Below are 13687 nucleotides of genomic sequence, written 5' to 3'. Positions count from 1 at the left end.
CAGGGTCTCATTCCAGGAATAACAATGTGCAAAAGGACCCTGTGATGAGGGTCACCCCCTATCCCCTGCCTTCTCCACTTCATGGAAAGGAGGCCCCCAGGAGCAGTGGTCATCAAAAGTGGAGCTGCTTATATACAACTATAATTAGTCCATTTACAAAAAAGAAAAGGGTGTTGGTCTGGCACAGTGGCTCACGCTTGCGATCCTGGCACTTTGGGAGGCCGAGGCGGGACGCTCGCTTAAGGCTAGGAGTTCTAGACCGGCAACATAGCAGTACTGCTCCCCACCCCCTAGAAAATGTGGGGCTGCCAATACTGACAGCGTGGGCACGCCTAGGAACTTGTTAGAAATGCAGATTCTCGGGCTAACCCGCTACCAACTGAACCGGAGTCTGGGAAAGTGGTTCTTAGACACTCAAGCTTACAGCCTGTACTTTTCTCAGTGGCGCTGCCCCTCCCACGGAAAGGGGCGAATAATCCCTAGCAAGACAAGCAAACAGGTCTGCAGCGTCAATTTCTTCAAACTAGAAAGCGTGACGCAAGCGCAGTGACCGCCCGCCGTCCTGCCTCCCCTAAGGCATTTGCCCCTTCTCGGCCTCCGCCACTGCGGCCTGCCCTGCGCATGCGCAGGGGCCTTTCTGTTTTTTTTTTCTTCCCTTGACGCTGTGGGGCGCGGGCGATTTGTAGGTAATGGCGGGAGCTCCGTCACTGAGGTGTTGCACAGGATGCGACGGCAGCTGTGAGTACGGCGACAAGGGCAAGTGCAGCGACTCCTCGCTGTTGAGCAAGAGGCTCTCCGAAGACTCGAGCCGCCACCAGCTGCTGCAGAAGTGGACGAATATGTGGCGCTCCACAAGCGAGGACGCGTCGGTGGCCGACACGGAGAAGGCGCGTCTCGAGGAGGCGGCGGCGGCGGAGGAGAGGCCGCTGGTGTTCCTGTGCTCCAGCTGCCGGCGGCCGCTGGGCGACTCGCTGAGCTGGGTGACCAGCCAGGAGGACACCAACTGCATCCTGCTACGCTGTTAGTTGGGTCGGGCCGCGCAGGGTTGGGGATTGGGGGGTGGGGGGTTGGGGGGTTGGGGTCGCCTTTTTCCAGCTCTGCAGCACCTGGGGGGCCCCGGAGGACAAGGAGGCTCCTTGGAGCTGCTCAGGGACTTTAAGAGCAAAAAGCATGAGAGTGTGAGCTGTCGCAGGAGGAGGGGAGGAGGGTCGCTCTTCCACTTCGGCTCTCGCGGGACGGGTTCTTTTCTGTGGTCCCCGATCCCAGAAGAGCAGCGGTTGAATCAGCACCGTCGTCAGCATGACTCAGAAACAAAGGGCAACAAAGAATAACGTTTTTTGAAAGGTCCTAAGAAAAGAGAGAAACAAATGGCTAACTAGATTGCAAGCACTTGAGGCGTAGCCAGCCCTACGACTCCCCACAGGAATTAGCGGGCTGTTGGTGCATCAGCGATGCCGAGCCGCAGAGCTGACATAACACAGTGCTATGGGGAAGAAAAGGACGGAAACGTGCAATAAAAGCCGCAGCAATCTCATCAAAATTAGCGAGGAAGGAGGATGTAGCAAAAGAGAAGAAGACGGGAATTTAGTTTCTAATCCTGGTTCTAGCAGTTATGTCTGTTTTTCCACTGTTCTCTCATTTTGCTGTTTTTGCAGTATTTAGGGATGAAGTGATTCACTTACATTTTTTCTGAATTGATGTGAAAATGGCTGTTACTTTTGGATTGTGGTTTTTCAAGATGAAGTTTTTCCTGTCTTTGAATACTGTAAATGTTTCGATGGCAAAAACTCACCATCGTCTTATCGATGTTTCTGGAACGTTTTCCTCAGTGTAATACTGAGAATAAAGGAGCACATCAGTGTCCACTAGGTAACTGAAAGTTGAGATTAACTCTTTGCACCTATTAAAACCAAACCGTGCACATTTTTGATCCAGTAGGGGAAGCTCTTTGTTTGAATGAGTTTACCTGATTTACATCTTTTTAAGAAATAACATATTTGGTGTTACAACTTTCATTTTATTTGTACTTTGTTTTGATAGTGTTTGTCTTTTGCCATGTGCGTCCTTTGTTTTGCTTTACATATAGAAAGGGTATTGTTTTGTTATTTAATTTTTATATTAATAGTTTTAAAATTTAAAACATAGTTTAAAAATAGCAAACATAGTTTAAAATTTAAAGAACTATACGTTTTTGATTTATCAGATTAGAGGGGATTTAACACCACCTTGCCCTCTCCCCCGACCCCAGTAAAGACAGACAAATGAACTCGGATTCATTTCCATTCAATTTGATAGTTTCATTGTTTTCATTTTGTCAAGGTTTATATATTTACATTCTGTACATTTACATTGCGTTTTGTAGCCATAACACAGCCTTTCTATTTTAATAGGGTTATTTATTTAATAGGTTTTTTTTTTTTTTTGAATAGACAAGGTTATAGTGAATTAAGGGTTGTAGTGGATTAACAGCCTACTGTTGCCCTGGCCGGAGTACAGTGGCACAATCATAGCTCACTGTAACCTTGAACTCCTGGGCTCAAACTGTCTTCCCCACTCAGCTTTCCAAGTAGCTTGGGACTACAGACATCAACACCTGGCTAATTTTAAAATTTTTTGTAGAGACTGAGTCTTGATGTGCTGCTCAGGCTGATCTCAAATTCTTGGCCCCAAAGCAATCCCCTGCTTTGGCCTCCTAAAGTGCTGAGATTACAGAGGTGAGCTACAGCACCTGATCCTATAATGTTTATATAAATTTATTTCCCAACTCCACTAGTCTTTACCATAAGAAAGCTTCTTAATAGCTTTTTCATTCCTGAGTTATTTGACTAATCATCATTAGTGCCCTTCTCCCCCACATCGCCAAGAAAATTTCAAGTTGATGTGCTTGAAAATGTTTTCCTGTTTTTAATATGTGAATGCTAGCTTGGCAACAGGTACAATTCTAGGTCATGCTGTTTGCTTTTAACAGGTGTTGAGCAGCTCATGCAAAAGCCCGGAGACTAGAATATGGTCAAAGAGTAAAGATTTAGGGAGGAATTAAAGGGCCAGAAAGTTCAGGGCCTTGAGGTCTGTCCTAAAGAATAGTAATCTGTTCTAGTGAGTAAACCGTGATGCTAGCTTAGGCAGGGGAGTAATATGACCCTGCTTTTTCTCTGGAGAAAACATTGAAGGAGGAACAAGTATAGAGTTGGGGAGGTCAGTGAAGAGCCAGAGCAGGAGTCCAGGCAAGAGGTGGTGCTGGTGGTTTGGGGGCTGGAGTGAGGTTTGGGAGGTAGAATGGATGGGATGATCAGTGGAGTAGATACCGGGAAGCAGGATGAGGAGATGAAGAATCAAGGAAGACACCTGGTTTCTGATTTCAGCAAGCACGTAGGTGGAGGTGGAGTTTACCAAGTTAAGGTAGACTGTAGGAGGAGGTGAAATTAAGAGTCAGTTCTGGTCATTTTAGGTCTGATGTCCCTTCTTTGTTTCTTTTTCATCCTCTACCCTGTCCTTTAGTGTGTCCTAGACCTGGATTCTTTGAGAATGTTTGCTGCTGCCTCTGGAGTCCAGCTGTGACCTCTGTCCAAGTCATTGTCCAAGTAAAAGATGTGTGGCTGTGATCCTGAGGACCGTCTCAGTTACTTTTAGAGAAATGGGTCCTGTGTTGGAAATCTGGAGATAGATGTGTTGGCTGTTTGCATCTTCCTAGGTTTGGAACCCAATTTCACTATCTGGCAGATAATTCTTTGCAGTCTGTGATTTGAGATTCTAATGGTTCCAAGTTTACTGTTAAATGAATTTTTCTCTCTAGGGAAAGGAAAGAAATAACCTTTTAACATTTTTCTTTAAAAATTTTTTTGTAGAGATGGAGTCTTGTTATGTTGTCCAGGCTGATCTCTAGCTCCTGGCCCCAAGCGATCCTCTCACCTTGGCCTCTCTAACTGTTGGGATGACAGGTGTGAGCCACTGCGGCTGGTTGGAAATAACTCTTATTCTGCCATCTTTTCCCAGAAGACCCCTGGTACTTTTAGTTTTGAACCACTCGTGTGTGTGTTTGACTTTGGGCTTATTTTTTGTCCTCCAAGTTCTAAAAAGTTGGATTAGAAATTCTCTAACTCTTTGCATGTATGTTGTAACAAACCACATTAATAAATTATTACTTTCTCTATAGGTGTTTCCTGTAATGTTTCCGTGGATAAGGAGCAGAAGCTATCCAAACGTGAAAAGGAAAATGGTTGGTGAGTAAAGCTGTATTTATATGAGTATGCTAGAGAATTTTTTTTTTTAATTAAAATCTTTAAAAGGTCGTTACTAGTAGTAAGATTACTTGGGATAAAAGTTTTTATGATAGTAAAAGTCAGTCATTCACATGTATCAGTTTTTTTTTTCTTTTTCTATATCCCATTTCAAAAAGGAGTATATCAATTCTTGAGTGGTTGTGGTCACCCTTAGATATTGAAAAATTAGAGTTTCTAGTTTTATAAAAGTGTATTCTGACACTCCCTTTTTGGATCTTTGGGCTTGATGCTGAAGAAAATTGAAAATAAAAATAGAGCTGGGCGTGGTGGCTCACGCCTATAATCCCAGCACTTTGGGAGGCTGAGGCGGGTGGATCACGAGGTCAAGATATTGAGACCATCCTGGTCAACATGGTGAAACCCCGTCTCTACTAAAAATATAAAAAATTAGCTGGGCATGGTGGCGCGTGCCTGTAATCCCAGCTACTTAGGAGGCTGAGGCAGGAGAATTGCCTGAACCCAGGGGGCGGAGGTTGCGGAGAGCTGAGATCGTGCCATTGCACTCCAGCCTGGGTAACAAGAGCGAAACTCCATCTCAAAAAAAAAAAAAAGAGAGAAAAGAAAAGAAAAATAGAAAAAGAAGGCCGGCATGGTGGCTCATGCCTTTAATCCCAGCACTTTGGGAGGCTGAGGTGGGCATATCACTGGAGGTCAGAAGTTCGAGACCAGCCTGGCCAACATGGCAAAACCCTGTCTCTACTAAAAATTCAAAAATTAGCCTTGTGTGGTGGTGTGTGCCTGTAATCCCAACTACTTTGGAGGCTGAGACAGAATAGCTTGAACCCGGGAGGTGGAGGTTGCAGTGAGCCAAGATTGTGCCACTGCACTCCAGTCTGGGCAACAGAGCAAGACTCTGTTGTCTCCAAAAAAAAAAAGGGAAAATACCTGTATTATAAAATCTCAGTGTTAAAGAGTGCCTTAGGCTAATGCTGCCCACCTTTCTCATGTTGTAGCACACATAAAATGCTGCTGTCACACACACATAGCCTATTGGGGTAAACAGATAAGGCAGGACCAAACAACACAGGAGCGCCAGCAAGCTAAAGTCCTATGTGGCTACTCTAAGGGTTGAGGGGACACACATCTTGCCATACCTGCCACCCATGTGCCATAGTAACACCTGAGTATACTGAGTGGGACGTGCTGCCCTGTATAATTGTTGCTCCAAATGTAAACTGTATCTTATACTCACATATGGAATAACTTCAGGTGGTACACAGTTAAACAAAAATTAGTTTTGTATGTATTTTAATGTATATTAAAAATACTGGTATGCTGGAGTATCCTATCAAATAAAGTATATTTAATTTTTAAAAAGTTACTCTATGCCGTTATGACCAGATCACCTCCTTATGATCCCACCTTCTAATACCATCACATTAGGTACTATGATTTCAACTTACACATTTAGCAGGAGACAGAAACTTAGTAGCTCCCCAAACCCTTTTAATTTCTTAAGTGATTGGGTGATAATAATATTTTTTGTTATCATGTTTGGTCTTAGGCCCCAGTTCTGATGCAAAAGCTTCTAAGATGCTTAGAATCTCTGGAGTGGTGGTAATGTCCTCTTGAATCCTAAAGAGATGACTGTGGCTGGGGGTTCCTAGGTAGCTTCAGGATGGGGGGCCAGAAAGACCAAGGGTCTTTTGAGGGTTGGAAGTTTCAGCTGTACCCCAACCTCTTCTCTTACCTCCATGGAGGGGAGAGGGGCTAGGGATGATGAGCAATGATTTAATCAATCTTGCCTATGTTATAAAACCCAAAAAACCCATAGGTTTTAGAGAACTTCCAGGTTGGTGAATATGAGATGCCAGGAGGGTGGTGTACCTAGAAAGGGCTTGGAAGCTCTGCGTCCCCGTTTCTGCAGTCTTTGTCCTATGTATCTCTCCCATAAAAGTAAAAAGAAAAAAACCGAAACCAGTACAGATAGTTTGTGGCTGTGACAAACTGTGGTGCTGGCATGTGGGCCATACGAATTAAGAAAACCCAGCCTTAGATCATTTCTCATTTTGTAGTTGAGGAAAGTAAGGCCCAGGGAGGTTAGAACTTTGCTAAAGTCACAGGACTAATTAGCAGGAAGAGCTAGGATGATGCTTGTTATCCCTCCTGACTTCCTTCAAAATGCTTTCTTCTCCACTTCCCAGCTCTAGCCATTCTGATGTCACCTTCATCATTTTTGCCCTATTTGTGTACTACCTACCAGCTCTGCTATTGCATACTTAATTTTTAAAATTAAATCGACTTAAAATTTTTATTTAAATTTTAAAAGGATTCTTTTTACTATCATCAACATATAACTTGCCATAACTAGAAAGCAATTGAAGATAATTACAGTGAAAACAAATGTGATTACTTCTAGCTGAGATATTATTGCCTGGCTGGTTCTCTGCCTGAAGTTTGTTCTCTTACTATTAAAAGATTTGCAACTGTGAGACAAGTGTCAAAGACAGTCTAGCACCAAACCAAGACTTTTTCCTTCTTTTTTTTTTTTTTTTTTTATTGAGATGGAGTTTCGCTCTTGTTACCCAGGCTGGAGTGCAATGGCGTGATCTTGGCTCACTGCAACTGCCGCCTCCTGGGTTCAGGCAATTCTCTTGCCTCAGCCTCCTGAGTAGCTGGGATTACAGGCACGCGCCACCATGCCCAGCTAATTTTTTGTATTTTTAGTAGAGATGGGGTTTCACCATGTTGACCAGGATGGTCTCGATCTCTTGACCTCATGATCCACCCGCCTTGGCCTCCCAAAGTGCTGGGATTACAGGCGTGAGCCACCGCGCCCAGCCTTTCTTCTTTTTTATAATCAGGATTGATAGAGAATTCACTCTCTTTGACTCAGAGCCATTAATACGGTTTGTTTGTGTCACCTAAACCCATCGATTATGCTGCCTTCAGTTGTGTTGGACTTCACTAGGGTTGTGTGCTCCACACTCCCATATTGCTTTGGGATGCTTGTGAATTTTTCCATAAGCCCATCCTGCGGAATACCTGCCTGAGCTATTCTGCTGATGGTCAGCAAGAGCACTGTTGGCTTTAGAAGTATGTCGTGAACGTAGCAGTGCTGTTTCCTCTGTTTAGTATGACTCTGTCCTTTGTTGAGAATCTTACGATCAAATTATTCCTTGTCTAAAATTACCTTAAGATTGTTGCCACTGCTTTCTCAATGTTATTGTTCAAGGAAAAGGGTGAATTCTGGCCAAATTCTTGCCAACTGAAAGCAGAAAGATGCTGGCTTAATAGTAGCTATCGTCTCTTCATTGCTCTAAAAGATGGTTGTAGAAGTATGATCGGGTTCATTCCTATTTTTGGTGGTGTTTAGGTTGATTTTGATAGCTCAGGATAGAACAGTCTTATCCATGGCTCAGTCTATTTGGGGAATTCAAGCCTTTGGTTTCTCTAAGTGTCCTTTCTTGGCTGATGACACTTACGTTAGATATTAGTTTGTAATCTTGGTAATGGTGCGAGGCAGTCTCATAATGGTAATGAGGTTTGATATTTAGCATGGAGGTTTGCTGGTTAACTGTGAGTAATATAGGTGGGATTTGTCAGCATGCTTTTATATTTCTTATGTAAAAACTTATACAAGCTGTCTGGGTATGGTGGCTCATGCCTATAATCTCAGCCCTTTGGGAGGCCAAGGTGAAGGATTGCTTGGGGCTAGGAGTTCGAGACCAGCTTGGGCAACATAGTGAGACTATTTATACTGTAAAACTAAAAAAAGTATAGAAACTTATAAAAGCCCATGGACACTTAATATGTAATCAGTGGCGTATTACTAGCTAATCACATAATCAGTGAGCATTCATGATGTAATCAGGTGGTGCTCCATTTTGTTCTTTGTTCCATATGTTGCTGTAATAAATAACAGTGCCTGTATCTTAGTATCTGTAAGTAAACAATGATGTAGTTTATAATCACTCCGTTTTGCCTGATAGGAATGGATATTTAGTGATTACAAGTGTTTCACGTACTGAGTAGGAGTTATAATACTTTTGCAATAGTATTTAAATCTCCAGTTATCACTTTGCTATGTGTTGGAATGGTAATTTTAGTGTATTTATACAATGGTAAATTTGGATGGGTCAGTTCAACAAGGCATTTGAGAGACGCTGGATTCTAAGCCAGATTTTAAGGAGACATGAATAGGATTTATGGGAGGGTATATTCAAGTGTGTGGAACCTGAGTTGAGAGATAATGAGAATGAAGGAACAATTACATGGGCTGTCATCTAACTTCAGAGAGTCTGTTTTTATTAAGCCAAACAGTATTACTTTCCACTAGAGCAGAGTTTGGTAAACTGTGACCCATGGACTGGGCACCCATTTGTGAATACGAGTTTATTGGAATGCAGATTATTCAGTTATGTATTGTCTATAGGTGCTTCGGTTTTACAGTGGCAGAGGTGAGTAGTGACAGATACCATATGGCTGGCACACCTAAAATATTTATTCTCTGCTTTGTTACATTTAGTTACCCAAAAATTCCTGTCCCTTGCCTAATGTGTTAATGCCCCTTGGTGGGCTTTTTGGACAACATGACATTAAAAGGACATGTAGAATCTTTTTGTGTATTTCCAAATTTTAGATTATTTTTCTTGTACCAGATAGAGGAATTTATATTCCAGAAAAACACCACCTCAGTATCTTTTCTTGTCACTTTTTTGTATGTCCCTTGTCATTTGATACTTAAGACATCATGGTCTAGAGATGACTGTCTTTATATTTTTATTGTAAATATCTTACTATCATTTTTCCCTTCCTATATGTATGATCTGATATGGTCAGAATAGCATACTTGAGAGACTGAAGTGTTTATGGATTTTAAAGATGAGATTTTTATTATAATGAGTTGCTATTTTGTTTCCTAAAGCAAGACATTCCTTTATTGCAGCATCCTTGAGACTTTGTACTGCACGGGGTGCTCACTCAACCTTGGCTACGTGTACAGATGCACACCCAAGAATCTTGATTACAAGAGAGACTTGTTTTGCCTCAGTGTTGAAGCCATCGAAAGGTAAGTGTGCTATATAAATGCTTACCTCACAACTGGTGTTTCAGAAAGTTAAGTTTGCAGAGAAATTGGTACGGAAACTTCAGAACTAAGTCAATACTGTTTGGTTAAATATATTTTCAAGTAATGATTTCTAACAAGCCAGTATTTTTTTTTTTTTGCTTTGACCTGCTTCTTTATTTGGTATTGGAAAAGTCAGACACTCTAAATTGTAGGAGAAAACACTGAGAAATTTTTTTGGAGTAAAAGTATATTCAGTTTTTTAAAAAAATTGAGTGTAGTTTAGTAGGATATTCCCCTTGACCCCAGCTTTTTATTTTTATTTATTTAAAAACATATTTTTTTAAGATATGGGGTCTTGCTCTGTCACCCAGGCTGGAGTGCAGTGCTGTAATCATAGCTTTCTGCACCCTCAAACTCCTGGATTCCAGTGATCCTCCTGCCTCGGCCTCCTAAATGGCTAGGACTACAGGCATATTGCTTGGGGTCTTGCTGTGTTGCCCAAGCTAGTTTCAGATTCCTAACCTCAGATGATCCTTCTGTCTCACCTCCTGAATAGCTGGGAATAAGTGCATGCCACCACACCCAGCTTATATTTTAACCTTGTACTGTACTTCAGTTATGTTTTAGGGTCCTCTGAAAAGCAAATTGTGTCAGAAGATAAAGAACTTTTTAATCTTGAAAGCAGAGTTGAAATAGAAAAGTCTTTAAAACAGGTAATTTTATTCTGTACATTTTACATATTTGTATGAACAATTTCTCAGTGAAGTGCTCTCCCACAAATGATAATTCTCATAATGTCATCTGTTTTGCTCACTGTAAGAGTATGCTTATTTCATTTCAGTTCTTAGTAAAGTTGATCTTTGGGGAACTCAAATGAAGTTAAAGCTTTATCAACAAAATAATAAGGAAGTCATTTCATGTCAAAATCAAAACTGTATGTTCCAACACTGCTAAGCCAGAAATACATTTTTGATTCAAATCAGTATTTTGTTTGAATTGATTTTTGTGGTATATATAGCCTTATTGTTGGATGTTAGCATTTTCTCTTCTCATTGCCAGATGGGTGAGATGGTGATGACCATATGGAAGAGACATAGCTTATAGGTTGAGAACTGCTGTTGATAGAATTATGTTTTATTTTAAAAAATTTAGTTTATGCCTCTGAGTAGTTTTGTTAAACACTGAATATCTACCATGCAATGCATGACATATTCAAAATTGCATTAAGTGTATATTTTAATTATATTTAACCATGTATATTTTTAATGATATTGATATGTGTTTGTTTATTTTTTCAATTCAATAGATGGAAGATGTCTTGCAAGCATTACAAATGAAGCTGTGGGAGGTTGAATCAAAATTGTCCTTTGCCACTTGTAAAAGCTGAACTCTAGTCTGTGTCCTCCATTCTGCCCCCGCCCTTCTTCCCTTTTTTTGTTAAACGAAGCAACGTAGTGAGATGTTGTCACTACCAAAAAAAGAAAAAGAAAAAAATAGCCAGGCATGCGAAAGGCTGAGGTGGGAGGATCACTTGAGCTTGGGAGGTCAAGGCTGCAGTCAGCCTTGATCATGCCAGAGTGAGACCTTGTCTCAAAAAAAAAGACCCCAAAATTGTAGAATTACTTTTATAGCTATTGTTGAAAAACGGGCGCTTTGAATGAAGAGACCTTCCAAACAGGCTTTGTGTGAGCAACATGGCTATTTATTCACCTAGGTGAGGTGGGCGAAGGACGAAAAGGGCATTAGCAAAGGGCAGTGGGGTAGGAGTTGGTTTTATAGGTTTGGGCAGTTTTTTGGGGGGTGGGTGTGTTGCAGAGTAAGTTCAGTTACTGTGGTGGGGTTGGGTGAGTGGTATTTACATTATCATAAGAACAGTTAAGATGTCAGGCTTGGGTGAGAGGTATTTACATTAACATAAGAACAGTTAAGATGGCAGGGTTGGGTGAGGGGCTTGTCTGGGGGATCAGGGACAATGGCAAACGCAGGCAGAGGGTGGGAGACTTCAGCCAGGCAAGCAGGACTTCAGACTTTCAGGCTCCAGGCTTGCGTATAGAGACCTTAGCAGCTCTCTTTTATGGTAAAGAGTGATTGTTTCTCAGAATCCCATTTTAAAGCCGTTTTGTGGTACTTGTTGGAATTGGGACTTAGGAGTTTTGATTTTGATAAGAAACTGCGATGATTTTCTGAACTTTTCTTCTCTGTATCACATTTATTTTTCTTTATTTACTATTTTTAAAAACTCTATTTTACCGTTAACACTTGGAACAATATTTATTACAAATGATAAGAAAATCTTAGAGGTTTTTCTACCCACAGTGTCAGTGAATCTTCTCTGAAAACTAGTGCTTAAAGTTCCCTGAAGAAATTGGTCGTAATTATTCGTCAGAACTGTTTGAAAACTTGCATAAGAGCAGTCGCATCTATGTAGCAGGATTTTACTTTTTCCTGCTTATGTACGTACTACTATATGCTTAGAAAACCTGGAGGAATGCTTATCAAAGAGGAGTAGTCATCTCTGATGGTGGGATTCTGGGGGAATTTTTGGCTTTTCTGTTTTCTGTAATGTAATACTTTTATAGGGAGTGTATTTTTATAATTGAAGAGAATAAAGATTAAAACAAAGTGCTTTAAGATTGATTTTTGCAAATTGAATAGTGGTGTTTAACTGAGATGTGAAATATTACTGAGCATGGCTGTGGAAGGGCTGCTCAGGAATATAAAGGTAACCCAAAATTTGCCCAGGCCCTTTGTTTCTGTGTGCGAGTGTGGTCACAGAACTCATTCAGCTTCTGCTCAGAAGTTCCCTGATTATTTGTGAGAATACTAAAGTTATCAGAGCAAAAGGTCCCAAGTCACCTGGACTGGATCATGCAAGATTCTTGTGTTCTTTTCGAGAGATTATCAACAACCTCAAAGTTGAGTGAGCCATCTAGGTGTCTTCTCTCACCGACTCCTCTCTCACCAGCAGACTGCTGCTGTGGAAGCAAATGTCAACACCTACTGGCAACAAGGCAGCATCTGGCCACAGTAAGCTTGATGAAGTCCCAGGTGTCTGTCCTCTTAGTGTTTTGGTGGCACCTTGTGTGTAAATTGACTCCAAACAGATGAGAGAATATTTTAGTCACAAGACTCGGCTAACTCTGGTTGTGCAGGTTACAGAATACTCCAGCAAGCATTTTCAGATTCCATTCCAAAGCCATAGGCAGTTTGGCTTCCTGATTCCTTATACCCTGTTCATACTAGGGAAGGAAGAGCGTCTACAATATTTGTAGCCAATTCACACATCTTGAAAACTCATTTTACCAATGAAAAGTAATTTTTAATATCCTGGTGCTAATTAAGATTCTGTTACGGATCAGAAGATAAATGTAGCACATGCCTTACTGGCTGCCTCTAGCGTGGGCCTTTGATTACCTTTCCCTCCCTGCCCATGAATTCCTGTTAGGGTTCTTCATGTGACGTTAACAGACCACCCCTGGGGTGCAGATGGAAGCCAGCACACATTTGTATCACATGGTCTCCACTGAAGCATCTAAAAGTGAATCCCAGGAAACACGGAGTTTCATAAGACAGTCTTCATCTTTGGCCTCAACCTGTGGCCCTGAAGGAGCGGCCTTGCCATCACAGTGGGAGAGGACCCCTAAGGCTACCAATGGGCCACCCTGAGGAGTCCAGGTGGGAGTGCTGCATCCTGTCTGCGCTGCACGTTGACACTTGCAGGAGAGGGACTTCTGCTCTGGACCACCCCCTCTTGGGCCACCTGTTTCCCTGAAGCCTGGTGGCCTGGCTTTTCGTGAGAGCTCATCAGAGCGTGTGTGTGTGTGTGTGTGTGTGTGTGTGTGTGTGTGTGTGTAAGTAACTTGTATATTCACCTGCTAAAACTTACTACTTGAGGCAACAAGTTTTTGTTTCTTATAATTGGAAAACCCAACATGTGGTCGTTTCTGGTAAATGAGCCCTGGGAAAGCATTGCCTGTGCGCAGGAGTGAGGGTCCACAGCAGGAGATGGATGTCCCAGCCCACACCACATGGGACCCAACAGAAGCTTCAGACAGATCTCCCCAGAAGTTACTCCTTCAACCATTCCCCTAAAGGGCATTCCCTAGTTCTTTGGAGAGAAGGTATGGCAGAACCTGTTAATGCGGCCTTTAAAGATTGTTGTAAGTGGGTATGTGTAGCACACTGCCCATGGTTTTCATCCCAGAGTGTGGGTGCTTCCTCGACAAGTTCTGCAGTCATGCTTATACATTTCCAACCTAAAGAGTCCACTCTAGGCACTGTTCTGTGTAGCATCGCTGCGTGAATGGCATATGTCCTACCTGGATGATACTAGTCAAACGTGGGACGTTTAAAACGGTCAAGACCAGGGGTGTGACCCCTTGCAGAATCAGGTCTA

The 13687-nt window shown here is 42.1% G+C and overlaps 1 protein-coding gene across 1 annotated transcript; it reads left to right on the top strand.

Annotated features, from left to right (window-relative positions):
- The first annotated feature begins 664 nt into the window (after positions 1 to 664).
- Positions 665 to 11913, top strand: MIS18A (MIS18 kinetochore protein A). Its single transcript, XM_002761365.6, has 5 exons — positions 665 to 1020; positions 4154 to 4220; positions 9169 to 9291; positions 9908 to 10004; positions 10598 to 11913. Exons 1-5 carry the CDS (start codon positions 690 to 692, stop codon positions 10676 to 10678), a joined length of 699 nt encoding a protein of 232 aa, XP_002761411.1. The 5' UTR covers positions 665 to 689; the 3' UTR covers positions 10679 to 11913.
- Positions 11914 to 13687: the final 1774 nt, after the last annotated feature.

This window comes from Callithrix jacchus, chromosome 21, assembly GCF_049354715.1.
Source record: "Callithrix jacchus isolate 240 chromosome 21, calJac240_pri, whole genome shotgun sequence".
Lineage (NCBI taxonomy): Eukaryota > Metazoa > Chordata > Mammalia > Primates > Cebidae > Callithrix > Callithrix jacchus.
The sequence above is the reverse complement of the archived record's forward strand: the minus strand, read 5'-3'. Positions and strand labels throughout refer to the sequence as shown.